Source organism: Lissotriton vulgaris, chromosome 9, assembly GCF_964263255.1.
Source record: "Lissotriton vulgaris chromosome 9, aLisVul1.2, whole genome shotgun sequence".
Classification (NCBI taxonomy): Eukaryota; Metazoa; Chordata; class Amphibia; order Caudata; family Salamandridae; genus Lissotriton; species Lissotriton vulgaris.
This window is the reverse complement of record NC_141697.1, coordinates 1070230407-1070247118: the sequence shown is the minus strand read 5'-3', so window position 1 is coordinate 1070247118 and position 16712 is coordinate 1070230407. Positions and strand designations below refer to the sequence as shown.

At 39.0% G+C, this 16712-nt stretch overlaps 1 protein-coding gene across 1 annotated transcript in view; it reads left to right on the top strand.

Moving 5' to 3' along the window:
- The window catches only part of KBTBD8 (kelch repeat and BTB domain containing 8), a 36385-nt gene extending 24213 nt beyond the window's left edge, over positions 1 to 12172 (top strand). Inside the window, exon 4 of the mRNA XM_086939041.1 lies at positions 8746 to 12172. Coding sequence (XP_086795167.1) covers positions 8746 to 9209 — 464 coding nt within the window. The 3' untranslated portion in view covers positions 9210 to 12172. The remainder of the gene's footprint in view (positions 1 to 8745) is intronic.
- Positions 12173 to 16712: the final 4540 nt, after the last annotated feature.

Here is a 16712-nt window from a genome sequence, read left to right as displayed (position 1 = left end):
CCATTCCATGAGGACGAGCATCATGCAGTGTTGTGGTTCCAGTTGGACCTCTCCTGTTATGGTTTCCTCCTATCGGTGCATTACTGATTTTGTGCTGTGTTCTTGAAGATGGTGATCATTTTTCCACTACATTTGTTGCATAGACCTCCGTATGTTGTATACTACCCCATGTTTGGGACACCTCCTGTTTACTTTCATTGGAACTGTTAAACCCATGTTTCTCCCCATTTCAGGTCTTGCTGGGCCAGCGCATGCGCTGCAGGAAATTTAGTAAACAGGCTTTTAAAATTGCAACCAGAGGCTTTTCCTGGGCTCAAGCATGCGTGCGTGTGCACACGTGCAATCGCCATCTGGCTTTCCTCTCTGCCTTTAGCCGTCGCTCTCCCTCAGAGCCTCCTCTCCGTCCCCTTCCCTGCTGCTCTTTCACACCAGCCACTTCACGCCCGCGCCATCTGGCTTTCCTCTCGGCCTTTAGCCGTCTTGGCTTTATTTTTTTCTCGACTTGTAAATTCTCAGTGAGCGGGGGGGCAGTGATTGAAGGACTGCACTGCTGTCGACCTTGTACCCTGCAGCAGTGGGAGTGCCACCGATCTTTCTGCCAGTCACAGAGCCGGACAGTGATGTATCCTGACAAGATCACATGATCAAGGCCTGCACATAAAAAGTGAAGAAGAATCTTTGTTTTCACAGGAAGGAAAACTTCTTATTTTGCCATTTTCAAAGATCGGTGAAATACTTCTTTTAGGGAACGGATTTTGCGCTAGTGGTGTCAAGCAAACCACTTTATACAGTTTTAAACCAGGGTTCTTTAACCTTCCTAAAATGCGACAGTTGTTCATATACTAAACCTGAAGGAAGTAAGCATGAGCAAAATAAGACATTTGAAGTATCATCTATTTAATCAGCACGTTACAAATCGTTTTATACCTCCATTGGATTTATCACCCTGATTGCAGTTTTTCGGTCCCTGCTTTGTACATCTAGTATGCAATTGGAGAAAGTAAAAAAATGTCTTTTTTTATTATTATTAAAGTAATCTTGATCATCTGAACTTAAAATATTAATATGATCTGATCAGTGGTTTTGCCTCACCAAAACGTGTAAATACTTTGCTGTTGTTATCATGGAGTTTTTATGCTGGACGAGCAGTCGGTCACCAGCCCCTATTTTACTCCGCTGATGTTACTTAATAGTTAACCAAGAAGAGCAGAGTTTGGTTTTTCCTGTATTTTTGTGCTTGTTTTCGAGGTACATACTTTATTACAATCTTGGTCGTCTTTCCCACTGTCTGTAGCTTCCCAGTGGCCACTGCGTGTAAGGAAACATGGCAAAGCCGTCAACCATTCAAGTGAGCAAATGGCTATCTGTTGACATTTGTGAATGCCACCATCTTAGGTTCTGAATTGGGCGCTAATTGTCTTGTCTGTTTCACTCTTGTTTAGGTGTGTAACACCTGTCCAGTGTATGCTGATTGTATTCCCTTTGTTCACTGCCACTGTTTGGAATGGCATGGGAGCCTAACTCAAGCTACATAAGAAGCAAGCATTGGCATAGCCAATAGGTCTTGCCTTAGGGACCTTATAAGTGTTTAGACATGCAACAGTTGAAGTTGTTGCACCAAGGCTATTGTGCTGCAGAACTAAATACTTATAGGGTCCCAAAAGCGAGACCTGTTGACTATACCAATGCTTGTTTGTTGTATAGTTTTCCTCTGCATTTATATGGTTAGCTACTCATATATATTTTCAGTTTATATGAAATCTGGTTGAGCCATACGTTATTTGTTCCTTAAATGCATTGTTGTGCGAGGTCTTGTACTTTAGCACTCTTTAATGCCTCCCAGTAGTAACTGTGGAGCTTAACTTGCTCTACAAAGGGGCAATAAAAAAGATGTTTTATGACTTCACATTTGATTTTGTCTTTGGGTAATGCCTGTAGTCCAGTTGTTAAAGGTATGGCCCATAGCACAGATATTAAAAAAGAGACAGGGGTGTCCCCACGAGAGGACAGTCTAGGACTGTGTTTCACACCTAGTAAGTGGACTCTAGGGTGAATATTGCATTTCCAAAAAAATATATATATAGCATGCCAATAATACGGCGGGAAAGGTAAAGTTACAGGAATTTTAACTCAATTTCTATCAGTGTATGTTGAGATTAGAGAAGAACTATGTATATTTGTTTTTTTATATCCCTACAGATGCCAAGTCTTTAGGAGAAAGCCTATTGCCTAACCGTATATTCAGTTCATACATCCACGTTAAGATCTACAGTATTGCATGATTAGCATAGTATACACAAAAATTAATGTTAAAAAAGAATACACAAAAATTATTGTTAAAGAAAGTTTACCACACCATGAGTTTCTCTGTTACACATTTATTACACATTCAAATATAAAAATTCATCATTACAAAGTATACAATTATTAAAGAGAACATGTTAATACATTTGCATAAAAACCTATAGCACAGATAAACTCCTTTTGATTGTCGCCATTTCAACCTTCCATCTAGTTACTTTACTGGTACTTATTGAACATATTTGCTGTTACATTGGGGTCAGGCAATTTGTGGCAGTCCTTAAAGTATTAGACTATTTAATGAGCCTCCTTTTCACTTTTGTCTCCATATTCAGATCTGCTTCCAAAGTGTATCGCCTTTTAGCCAAGCTATCAAAAGAAACTTCTTGCAATGCACCCTTTGACCCAGTGAAATGTCTGTAAAAGTGCTGGGCAGAAAATCTATTCATCTCTCGTGTGTGGTATTTCTAGGACTGATATTACTGTTGTAGCCTGAACCTTCTGGGCTTTCTACTTTCTGAAGATGGTTGTGCCAGTGTTAGACCTATAACTAGTCACTTTCTATTTGTCCCTTCTTTTTAAGAGCCTGCGCAGAGCCGGAGATGACACAGTTTGTTGAGTGCTCTTAGAGCAAGGGGTGAGCTCGGGTCACCCACCACTTCCGAGTAGCCATCCACTTAATCTGAGATCCACCTTCTGTGTCTCCTTGTTGGTGAACGGTGAACAGTTTCTTGAGCCAGCTCGGTGGCTGTGGCAAATATTTATCTCATCCCACATAGTGAGTAAGAACAGACAAATGTTAAGTCTACTACAAATAAGACATCAGAGTCTTCGCTCATTTTCTTTTCCCCTGCCCCCCCCCCCTGCCCCCCATCCTAGTGCCTATCCTACGAGCTTACTGTGGTCACAAAAGATTATTTGGTACAACAAAGCAGAAAAGCGGGACCTGCCTGCTCTATTTCATTAGTGGAATTTCTCCCCTTACCTTAAGGATGAAGAAAAACAGTCCTCTAGGAGTCCTAGTATATGTATATATCTATTTGTATATGTGTATAACTCTTGAGCATAATGCTTGAGTAAGGATTAGATCACTCAAGTATTGTGGATCTCAAAAATAAAAATATAACTTTCTGTCCCCTCCTAATTCCAGCACTCCTGCCCTCCTTCCCCAGTCCTCCCCTCTGCTTCAAAAGAGAAACCTTGTGCATTTGCTCAAAGTTAAGCGAAAGGTGTAATTCAGATTTTTAAAATCTTGTGAAACTGGAGGTTAGCTGTACATCTTATCTTGGGCTGGCTTTGAGATGTACTTCTTGTTTATGGTATTACCCTCTACATGAACTGTTATTTTTCTTCAATGCCGTCCTCCGTTTCTTTTACCAAAGCACACTCTCATAGACATCGACCATCTGTATCTCCAAGAGGTGCATTTAACTGGCTGTTAAGAATGCAGTTCCATCACTATTCCACCTAAAGTTTGCATTACTGCTGGTTCTGTGATCAAGCAAAAGTGTTATCTGTTTTCTTTGCAATTTTTGGTGTTGACTGTTTTGCTGAAATCTGATATTCTTCCTTTTGCTTAGTCTTTTATACTAATCTAGTTCCACCAATTTAACATCATGTAAAATTAATGGAATTACAGCTTTTCAGCAAGTCTCAGCTGAAAGGTGTTTCTTCTTGATGGTTTCGAGAGTTGATTCTTTTGCAATAGTTCTCCATCCTAGCCAAGCATTATCTGGCTTCATTAGAGCAAGCTCTGCATTAAGTGTGTATACTTCAGGACAACAAAGTGCAGTCCATATTGAAAAGAAACATTTGAAAAAAATCTGATCAGCCAGGATTTGTGCTTCAATGTTCTTGACCTGAAAATCTGTATTTGGGGGTCTGGAGCACCAGTGCTTCCACTGTTAATTCTCATTTCTTTGCACAGATATATTTTATTGCCATATTCTGCCTGGAACAAAGCATTCCACCAAGCTCTGATGGACAAACTTGCTATACAAGAAGAATGGCACTTATCGCAGTAAATCATTGGTATTTGTCATTGCTTCCTCCAGCCAGTCATGGATCTTTGCCTTGGAGATGGCCAAGAGTCCAGACATCTAGGGACTGCCTTACAAATGGAGGTTCTGTAGAATGTAATTTTGTTAAGTGTCTGCATTGTAACTTTTAGCGTTTGGAGATTTTTCAAAGCTCATGTTGATAGATCCGGCTTTTAACTTTTTGACGTTCTATGGTAGTATTCTGGAAATAACAAAAGCCGAGAGATTTCTATATCCCTTCTGTATTCGCCATCAGACCCTTCTTAGAAACATATGCTTGATTAATTCTCTGCTGTTAGTTCACAAATCCTTGGTTCTACTGTTAAATAGCAGTTAAAGATAACACTTAGGTTAACATGGTGTGTAGCATTGTGCAAATCCACCTCGTAATGTGACCCTAACCCTAGATACAAAGGTGAAGCTATTTTTGAGTTAAAATTATTAATATTAATAGTGATATTTATACTATGTGAACAGCCAAGTTTTAAGGAATTTCCTGAATAGACTTAAATTGGAGAATCTAAGTGGTGAAGACCAGCTATTCCATATGTGAGAAGTTTGCACAGTAAATATCCTGCCGCCAATATGAGAGAGACTAAATTTCGGCTGCACCAAACTGTTCGCTTTAGAGAAGCACAGATGACGACCAGAACAATATCACTTAAACTTGTCACAAAGATACGCAGGGCTAACATGATAGAAGGCATTTGTGAACAATGGCTAAAGACTTCAAAATAATTCTCCTTGGCAAAGTATTCCGATGCAGCTTATTAAGAGCAACAGAGGACAAGCAAGGAAGGGTGAGATCCAAACAAGCAGCTACTGTTTTGAATCCGAACGAGGCACTTAATTAAATAATCATGGCAGCCTAGTAAAAGAATAACTTTAAATAGTGGCCTGAACAATCCGTGCTCAGTGAAAAGCAGGAAGAAGAGGTAATAAAGATAAATTGCTGTCCAAGTGGAACTCTAGGTTCCTGGCTGCAGATGAAGCCACTGATCGAAAGTTGGACTGAGAAGGCCAAAAGTCATCAGGAAGCGCCAGAGGAATCTTGTTCAAAGCCTAGCATACAACCTTCGTTTTACCCTACTATAAATTTGAGGCAGTTTGAGGTGAACTAGCTGATAATTTCAGGCATAAATCGATGTAAATTCTCATAGGGAGCGGATGAGTGTAGTCCACAGAGATATAATGAGCTGGGTGTCATCTGTATAATTCATGAAGATAGCACCCTGATTGCGATTTAGCTGAGCAATTGGCCTCAAGAAGATATTAAACCGAGTAGGACTCCGAGCAGAGCCCTGAGGATCACCCTGTTCAATACAACACAACTCTGAGTGGAACAGCGGGGAATGGACAGTTTGAGCTCTGTTATTAAGATACAATGTATGTCACTTCACAGGGCTTCCATAGTTTAAATATTTTAATGTATCCAAGCGTAATATTTAAGGTGTTCTGAGACACATTTACGAGCGGGACAGCTGCCACCACTAGAAATTAACATTGTGTCTCTTGTGTAGAACCTTGATGAATAGTTTTGAAGATATGGAGGCAAGGATGAGGATGACTGTATAAAGAGGCAATTTGCAGCTCATGAGTAATTGTGGGAGCAGGTGATCTAAAAAAAAAAAACTCCACATCCGCTTTATTTTTCTGTGAAGGAAAGAGCTGAATAGATTCACAGAGAAAAAAACATAGATTTTCCTTCCGGGGAATACAATTTAAGCCTCCACAACCAAGTTAGTTGGCACAGCTTTTAATGCTGCTAGTTTCAGATGATTTTCTGGATATATTTCAAAGCAAATAATGTGAGTTTCTACTCCTGACTTTACCAAGTCACATTGCTTTATCTCCTACATCTGCAACCATTGCTGTAAGGAAGAAGGGGAAGCTAAATGAAGGAACTGTTAATTTATCTGCGACCATAACTATGAAATAACGACTCTCTGGTAGAGCAGCGGTATAAACTGCAAGGCAATTGAGAGATCTGTGTTGCACTAAACATGTCCCGGTTTAAAACACTCCATTGTAGATGATATTAAAACTATTTGACAGATTGCATGAAGGAGCTTTAAATACATTTGAGCTATTTGTACTGTCTACAAGAAAACCCATTACATTTTTAAAATTTGGAGTCCAGTTCTGTAATGTTGAAAAGAAATGACCATACTGTACCATGTCAGGGTGGAAGAGCGTTAACTGAATGAGAACGTCAAAACTCATTCCACCATTGCAATAATTCTCAAAAGCACAGGTTTAGAAACTCAGCCTCACTTGTCAACACACCCTTTGATCAGGAAGGGAGAAGGATGATTGATGGGGTATTGGAGTCATTAGCGCTACAGTTGTCTTGAGCCACTTGGACAGACAACTGGGGTATCGTATTGCCCCATTTCTCAGAGCTTCCTTTGATTAGGGAAAAAAACAGACTAAGCCCTCCTAGGTGAAGGCAAACTATTATTCACTTCAATCACAAACAATTTTATGGATTTTGTAAACTTGAATTTTAGGGAGAAGTCGGTCATAGCTATCTTCTGAGTGGCTAAGGCTTTCCTCAAATGTTCTCTTTTTAGAATGGAGGTTCAAATGAGAATTTTGATGGAATGGCATTATTGTAGAAAACATGTTGATTTCTTTCTAAGTTATGTAACCAGAGACAGTCTGTTTCCTACTCTCTAAAGTAGTTCATATGCATTTTAATACGCAAGGAATTGGAAATACCAATGTTATACTTTGTCTTTTCAAATCATATGGTAGTTGTGGATCTACTCAAACAAGCGAGTTCTTATCATAAACCACAGAACACCAACTCTATGCTAAAGAATAGAAGTGCCTCAAGCAGCAAAGGTGCTGACCAGGAATGAGAAGTGTGATTCGCACACCATCATACCCATTCCTTGACCAAGCAAGTAGGGGGGCAAAAATCAAACACACAATGTGAATACATTACTATTGACAAGGATTCTGGAGATCATCCATTCTAGGTACTTATAAGACTTTATCAACAGACCTCAATCATATCTGAGGGGATGAAACCATACCAACTTACAGTAAAACGACAGGACCTATTAAAAATGCCTGCTTCCTCATTCAGTGCAAGCATTTGGCGTACCTTTGGGTCAATGGTAACAAACTTTACCATGAATTAGCAGGATATGTATGTTTAAGTACAGTGAGTGTAATATTGTTTGCTGCCATTGTTTGGGATGGGGTGACGCTTCAGGACCCAGTTAAGGATTCTCCTCTTGTCAGTCATGGCACTTCTGTGCACCCAACAGTATAACCGCCAGGGGGATGTTTCAATTCCTGAAAGCTAACTCTGTGTTTTGAACTTCTCTTTCAGAAATGTGTTTAACCCACATGCCTAGGGCACAAACAGCAGTACGTTTGGAGGTTGAAGCGGGTCTTCCAGTTTCACCTACAGACAGCATTAGCGGTCTATTTTCAAAGAGTTTTTGTCTCCAATACATTAAAAGGGGTACCTGGGACCATATTGTGAATACGCCACACTTCCCTTGTTTTTACTATGGCACACTTTTGAAAATGTGTTATGTGGATGTGAAACAAACACGGATCTTAATGCTTGCCATATTGGAATGGGAGAGACTACATAATGAAGTATAGATTAAAGCATTAATGTACTAATTTCATGCAGGCACTGCAGGTAATATGAAAAGATATTTAGAAAAAAGAGACTGTTACAGTTGACTGCCTCATAAGTATGCACTATTGTTTATGAAAATATATTTGTATATAACAGTATAGCATGTTAGAGCGAGAAAAAACTTGTCTTGTTTAACAGGCGGAGTTTTAAAACACTATGTGCGAGGCAAAGCAATACATGTGTTAAATTAATAAAGAGAAGATTGGGTTGCCTTTTTGTGTATTAGGTGTGTACATCAACACATTTTTGCTGATGCAGTTCAGCACTGGATATAACCCTTTGCTTTTGTTCTGCCAATACACAACCGCATCAGCAAAAACCAGTTCCAAAGCCAATGGATATGAGAAACCGCTATTCTTTGGCTGTGATTATTTTTACTTTTCTTTTTCAACCATACTAATGTTTAGCAGCATAATGATTTAACATTCGATTTATGCCATAATAAAAAAATTAAACCAGTGTAATTAATTGAATGGGGGTTAATCCCATGATACAACAAACAGAAAGCTTAATATGGTAATTAATCTCCGCACAACCTAAAACTTTGAAGTCTGTGTTTGGTTGTAATATTTTATTAAAAACCTAATGCCCCTTGCTGGTAGTGTGGGAAGTATGCACTTAGATTAGTGATGGCTACAGCAATTGCCTATGCAGACGCCTAGTTACAGCTTCATTTTGTATGTGCCTAAATGTATGCTTCTTGTAGCGATGCAATAAGTATTTTTATTGTCTTGTCTTTAGGAGAGGTTTTCCTCTGCTATGATCCTCATAAAGATTATTGGGGTTATCTGACTCCAATGACGGTGCCTAGATCCCAAGGCATGGCAGCTGTATACAAGGATTCAATCTACTATGTAGCTGGAACCAGAGGAAATCATCAACGTGTCCTTACAGTAGAAGCATATGACATTGAACAGAACAAGTGGATTCGAAAAAAAGATCTACCATGTGACCAGTCCTCTAATCCATATATTAAACTCTTGCTCCTCAAGAATAAACTCCATTTATTTGTTCGAGCTACTCAAGTCAGTGTTGAAGAACTAGTTTTTCGAACAAGCAGAAAAAATTCTCTTTATCAGTACGATGAGGTTGTTGACCAATGGAGGAAAGTCTATGAAACTCCTGACAGACTCTGGGACCTTGGCCGCCATTTTGAATGTGCTGTTGCTAAATTATATCCACAGTGTCTACAGAAAGCTCTCTAATTCAGAGTAGCTTGCCGTCCCTTTCAGTAATCCTTCTTAGAAGATTGAAACTTGGTTGTATAAGAACATTTCTGTCAGTATTTAATACAAGCTGAAACTGGACAGTTTTTGTAAAAGTGGATAGGTGCTTTTAAACGTTGCTGTTAGGGGAGGGACTTACAGGCTCCATTTCTTACATTTTTCCAAGTTATAGTTAACAAAGTGCAATTATCAGCATTTTTCATAGATCTACATTGAATCATGCCATTTATGTGTTTTAAGAATTGAAAATTGTAAATGTATAGATAAGACAACTATGCACTAGGAAGAATCTTGCATTACTAGTTTTTGATGTGTAAACTTTTAATACGGGTGAAAACTGAGGCAATATTGCTGAGTCTTATTTTAGTGCATAAATATTTTACTAATACACTAGGACCATAATTGCTCAATATATTTCTGGTACATGGTTGTGAAGTTTTTCTTGGAGCTTTACTTCACTCCATACTCTCTAAATTGAGTATCCACACCAAGTTGCAGTAAAGCAAAATATAGTTCTCTCCCCCCCCCCCCCCCCCCCCTTTCCTGTTCGTTCTAATAAGAAGCTAATCTGTGGACGGGTGTTTGAAAATTAGTTGTAACTTGTTTTTCACTATTTTTTTATTTTTTTATAACTTCAGTGGTGCTAGTAAATAGTATTAAGTGAAGTAATCTTTAAATGCTTTTTCTTAAATTTGCAGGTATACACTCCAACAGTTCCCATGTGATGAGGAAATATTTTGATCTCTTCATGTTAATGTGACTTTTGACTTAACCTTACATAGTTTGTGTCATCATTTATTGACCGAGCCAAAAACAAGCTACACTAATGCTTCCCGAAAGTCTGGTTCAGACCTTTCTAGTTCCTTATGTAAATAAGGTTCTTGTGTTTTATTTTATTGTTAAAACGTGTTGCCTCTACTTAATAGTAAGTGTACCTGTGGCAGCCCGTTTTTGTTGTACAGCAGATCAGTTAAGTAAGCAAAGTTAGTGTACCTGCTTGTGTATGAAAAAATGGCCTGCGTTCCCCATTGAATTTATAATTCACTACAAAACTTTTAGAACTTGTGATTTCTAAAGCCTCACAAAGTTTTTTCAGCTCTTTACTGCACCTTTTTTTGTGTGCAGGTTTTGGGTAGTAATTAAACAACACTCTCCTCTAGCCATTTGAAATTAAAGCACACAAGCATTGTGTGTATACCTACAAATAGATGAGTATGCGTGGCCTTGGAGTGTGCTTTGCCAGATTAGGTATAAACATAGGAGTGATTTTCTCTTACTCTGCATTAAATAGGAGTTCCTATGAAAGGCAAAATAGTACTATATCCTTTGTGCATTTGGCTTGGAGAGCAATAATAAGGCATTTGCAAAGCAGTAGCATTATGTAGTTCTAAACCCATGGAGAGTGCAGGTGATTTTGCCGTTGTATATTTTTTTCAATTGTTTTTATTACATTTTTCGTGTTATTGATTGATTGGTTCCTGACTTTTGATCCTTCTTTACTCTTTGTGCTGCCCGACACTCCAGCCTAAAAAAAAAAACAGATGTATAGGAAAACTGCATTGAAATATGCAGGTGGATATTGCTTGTGTTTCACTCTTGTACGATATAAAATAATACTGTGAAATCTCAAAATATTGCTTCATTACATACCTCATCCTTCAAAAGTTCACTTTATGTTTGAGTGTGGCAATTGAAATAAGTCCGTAGAAGAAAAACATTGCCTTGCGTTTTTTTTTGTTTTTTTTTACATTTACAAGTTTGATGAAAAAGTCTAGTTGTTTATTTCTTGTGAATTATAAATTATCTCTTTGCCATTTGGTGCGAGTGGAGTTAAATGAAAATACATTACTTGACTGTGTAGGACGCTTTACTTTCGATTCTAATAGTGCGGTTGACAACTGCTGGCTTTATAAATCACCATTGCGTTTTTTAAAGTGTAGCGTTTTTGTACATCTGTCTTTGCTATTTTGTTAAGCTTCTTTAGATACTTCAGTTTCTTGCTTTTTGACAATCTTTATATTTATTACAGTGTCCTACGACATTACTTGAAAACCGAATTTCGTAAACTTGGCAATGCATTGGTGATAGAATATACTATGCTAAGGAAACAGTAGATCGAATTTATCTACACTGTCCCAACTTTTCCATTTTGGGAAACCGTTCACCCAGGGGATTTTCGGTACATGAAAGCTGTGTTTTATTACATAAAACCTGGTCGTTCTCTTTTTTGTATTTATTTTTTTATTTTTTATTACAGTTTAACAACTTCATTTTATTTCAGTCTTCATCTGGTTACTGATGCACAATATTTGTTACCAGTACCATTCAGTAGTGAATTTGCACAATGAGGACAAGTAAAATGATATGTCTACTTTAGCACAAACTTCTACTTTCTATGGGTCAGACATTTGGTGGATCTTAGGAGAAAAAATCTATGAAGACAGAAGATGCTTCTACTACGGCCAGCTGTGAAGATTGTTGCCAAATCTACAGATTTGCTGATTGGCCCATAAGTATCTAGAATTAACAGATTCTAGGCTTAGTTGTAAAAGGCTGATACTGTCTGCTACACCTCAGAAAAGGAAATACAATTTCAGTACCTTATTGCTCTAATTAAGAACCCATTCTCAGTGTGTGCCAAGGTGCCGTTGTAAATGCATATTGGCTATACAATTATCTGATCCCATGTGACCCTGAAGAATGAAAGTGAAGCAGGCAGAAGTAAACACTCCGCCCCCCTCAGTCTCTAGTATGTCTTAATCAACAGCCTACGTTTGAACATTTCGAAAGCCTGTTTTGAAATAACTATTTTGTGCTCAGGTCTGAAGTACTGTAGTACCTAATATGTGTGTTTATTTTTTTCAGTTTTGGCATAATTGCACAAATTTGCATTTTTCAATTCTAGTCCTGATTTGTTTCAATAAAGTGCATCTTAAAATCTGCCTGTTTTAACTGTTTCTTCTGTAAGAGGTATGTGTACAATTTAGTAATATTTTAGTCCTCTTAATCAAATGTGTGTCAAATTGTAATTAAGAAAAGATGAAAACATTGTCTTGGTTGCCGTCTTAGCCCTTTTAGTCTAGGCTATTTTCTCAGTTATTCTGGCCTCCATGCATTAGACAAATGTGTTCTATTGAAGTTTTTAACATTTTGAGCTGCATTCGCCACTTTGGTTACAAATGGCCCACTTCTACCCCACTTATGCAGGGCTTTTCTTTCTAAGAATTGGTAAACCTCCAAGTGCCAGACATGCTAAAGTAGGAAGGGGGAGGGATAAGAAGCCTCGGTCTTGATGGGAGTTGACTGAACACTTTCATATCTTGGTTGAAGAGACGGATATGGATTAACCGAAAGTTTACTTGTCTCGTGTTTTGAATGCTAGCCAATCACATAGACTGTGTCTCAGACATTTGCAAGATAGTCTGTTACATTCGTGTTATTCGAGCAAAAAAGTTAGGATTCAATCAATTACCTGACTAAATTCTACAGACTTGGGAAAATTAGATTCTCCTTGAAACCTATAAAAAAATTAAGCATTCATGTTGGTATATATTGTTTCAATGTGGTTTAACCCCTTCGATGCGGCCGCGATTCCCCTGGTGTGCTGTAAACAGCACGAACAGGGGCGGGCCGTGACGAACCCCAGCCGTCATGAGCACACGAGCACCGTAATGCATGACGGCTGGGGTTCGTCATCAGCACCGAAGGGGTTAAGTACATAACTTTCAAGTAAACAAGCAAGCATGGAAAGTCCATCAAATTTACAAAGTGCTTCATGCGATTAGCACAATTAAATGCAACCAAAGAGAACGAGCAAAGAAGTTACCTAATTAAAAGGGTAGAATGTTCCACTGTTAAAATAAAAATTCTTATTTCAGAATCACAAAAATATTTTAAAGTAAGGAAACAAATATTCATACAATGAGAGACCTGCATTCTAGCTAAGCATGTTTTTGCCAGTATTACAGAATTGCATGATAAATGTTTGTACTTTGAAGGAATCCATTTGCAATCTTTATGGTAAGAATTTGTTGGGCAGCACTGTGGGATTGTTTTTCCGTATATGAATAAATCTTTGGGCAGCACGGTGGGATTGTTTTTCCGTATATGAATAAATCTTAGCACAGAAGTTAGAAGTAAACTGTATGAAGAAGAAGACTGTCTCTGCAAACTGTTCTGGTTGACAGAGAAGAGTTGTCGCTGATTGAGACTTTCTCAATTTTAAAATTGACGGTCACTGCAGGATCTATGCCTGTCTCAGAGAGCACTTAGAGTTCCACTAGCTATTAACAATTTCCAAAAGGTCTGGCTATTTTCAATTGTAAAGATTGTTTCTAAGCCGTATATATTCCTACAAGAAAATATGGAGTATGGAATCTGAGATGTGAGAGAAAAAAACACCTGTTCAAAGATTTCTTCGGGCCCAATCTCCAACAGTTGTTTGACCAGCCTCAATTCATAGTGCTGCAAGTGGTGTTGAATTTCTGAGCCCTAAGAATGCGCACCATGTAGAGCCTCTCAGACTCTTAATGGGGCAAGTTGACTATAGATGACCAGTGCTACCCAAATGTATAAAGGAGCTAGTTTTTCTTATAGGCTGTAATTGGAGGGTGCAAGGAATATCCACGGAAGCAAAGAGGGGAAGGAGCCATCTGGGGCCTGCCTTTCATCGTTGTGGCCACTTCTTTAAGTATCTGCTGTCTCTTGACCTATGAAGGTGTTATTTTCATGCTTTACTTGTGCCCTGGGCATTGCACTGTCATCTGCTGCATAGGAGGATTAGGCGGTCGTGGGGACGTGACTGCTGGGGACTAAGAGTCCCATAATCCCCTGCTTGGAAGTCACCTGAAATTGATCAGTGCTTTATGAGCTGCGCAGGATGTGTCCGTGGCAAGGGTGGGACTGTCATTGCCAGGAAGGTCACCCCTCTTTAGTTAGTTAATTTTTTTTTACGTGACATGGGACACTCCTTGTGGTAAGCTTAATCGTTTTAGCCAACGTTTTGAATTCACCAACTGTTTACTTCACGGAGCTTTGATCTTAATTGAATTGCTTGGCATTTACGCTTTGAGAAGTGTGCAGTAATCCAGCGGGCTGGCAGTTCTAGGTTTGCAGTAGAAATGACCACTGTTGCTAAAGGGTGTGGGACTGTTTGAGCACCATCTGTCCATCAAAGAAACTGAAGACGCCGCCAATCAGCCCTGACTCCTAACTGAACAAGGCCCTTTGGGACCAAGAATGCCAGTCCATTCCTCCTCTTTATAAAAAGACTTGAGCCGCGCTTAATATCTGTGCCAGATTATTATTTTGTTACGGACATGCATATATTTGTGGCTGTTGCTGGAAGATTGTGCCTGCGTTCTGTAGCTGTTTGGTTATTCAGCTTTCAAAATTGAATTGCACTCTTAAAATTGAAAGATTGGGTACTTCATAGGGCCAAATGCATATAAAAGCTCTAGTATTGTACATTCCTGTTGAGGGTGAGTGAAGGAGAAATGAACGGTGGGGATAATTTATAGAATTATTCCTAGGTCTCAATGAGGAACCAGATCTGAATTTGACTATTCGGTATTTTCATTGCCTGTGTCTACTTGGGCCACTTGATATGGTGAAGCGGAAGGTGGCACAACCTGCACAAGGGATAGCGAAAAATAGCAAAGCTACTCTGCAAATTGACAGGCAAACTTAAAGTGAATGTGATCAGTTAATTGAGAAGGTGAAGTCCACTATAGGGGCTGTTATCTCTCAAAATGGAGATATCACCACCAAAGTGGCCCCAAAAGATTTTATGTTACTTTTAAAAAACAGGGCCACCACCCTCTACCAATGCTTAAGACCTGTGACCTTAGAAGACGTAGAGGATGTAGTGCCATCTCCAGCTACGCCAATAGTATGTAAAAATAGGATTCTCCCCCTGATGGAGGAGGATAAAAACTATAGTTAGATTAGTTACTTATAAGGGCACACATGGGATATGTCAAATACACCCTACTCTATTGACCTCTGACATGGCTACCTGCCTCGTTCATATTATAGAACTGAAAGCTGAGGTGAAAGAGTTTAAACAGACGCTAGATCTTCTCTGTTGTGAAAGTGTCCCCTGTAAAATCAAAAATGGATACATTTTACCCCAAAGGGTGGCTGTTGAGGCCTAGTATTGGAAACGCAAGAGCAGCTATCACACTAGCACCAGCATCTATTAACTCTAGGTAGAGCTCGTTGAGGCCAATTTATTTGACCCAAATAGCAACTAGCCAACTAAAGACCCCTGGTCTGACGCTTAACCCTGATGTCCCAACACCGGCAGTAGAAACAGAAACACTGCCCTAACTTCTGGGGGTGAAAGAGAAGAGGTCTGTTTAAGGGGGAGTAATTTTTTAAATAACCATTTCAATTTGGATGGCGATGATTAATGTCCCGAAACTGTCAGATTCTGTGAACTTTGAAGACGAAGAGTCCATTAAAAACAAAGTAGTGGAAAAGACCTACCAGGGGTTGTTATTCAGTCATCAGGGATGACATTATGGCGGCTAGAAGATGTTCCAGTGCTGCAATACCCTCTGGTACAATTTGAACTAGTGTTTAGGGACAAGCATATCATTGATGGCCTAGTCACGTTAGACATCGGCCTTGCCACGTTAGACATCGGCCTTGCCACGTTAGACATCGGCCTTGCCACGTTAGACATCGGCCTTGCACCCCTAAAAATGTAAGTATAAAGTTTAAATATTTAGGTCCAGGAGGAAGGGGGATGATGCAATCTGGTGAAACTGCCCACATGCCAGATACTAGGTCTGGGCTTGATAACTATAATTGACTTCGATGTCTTAGGTACTTTCTCTTGGCATCAACTACAAATAAAAGGTGCCTGGGTAGGCACGTGTGTGTAACTATCCGTTGTTATTGGGGGTGGAGGGCGAAGAGCAAGTAGATTAACTGGGCAGTTGGAGGTTGTACTAGGTGAGTGGGTGGAAGAATCCGTAGAGAATTCTAGCATATTAAGATCTACAGATGTTCCCTTTTATATAAGAAAAAAATTAAATTTCAATTTTTCTGGGATATATGCACAAGATGCAGGGGAACTATTCCCGTTAATACTCAGATAGGACTTATCCATTTGAGGTTTCAAGCTGACTCTGTTGAGGGTGCTGATTATCTACTATTGTGTTCTTTTAATGATGCCTACGTTAACTATGTGCTATCAATAATTTCTTGCAATGTTGCAGGATTGAAGGCTAAGCTGATACTTCCTTGTTGGTGTAATTGTATTGTCAATTATGATATATGCTCTTTCAAGAAACTTGGTGTACAAGTCCTGTTCATAGATCGTTTTTTTTATTTTACATATTTTATTTTTCAGCAAAGAATATTAAATCGGGGAGGCCAGCAGGCGGATTGATTACATTGGTTAAGTCCTCCCTGAAGTGCAAAAACTGACATTTGAAAATAGACAGTGAGGATATAATTAGGTATTGAAGTAAT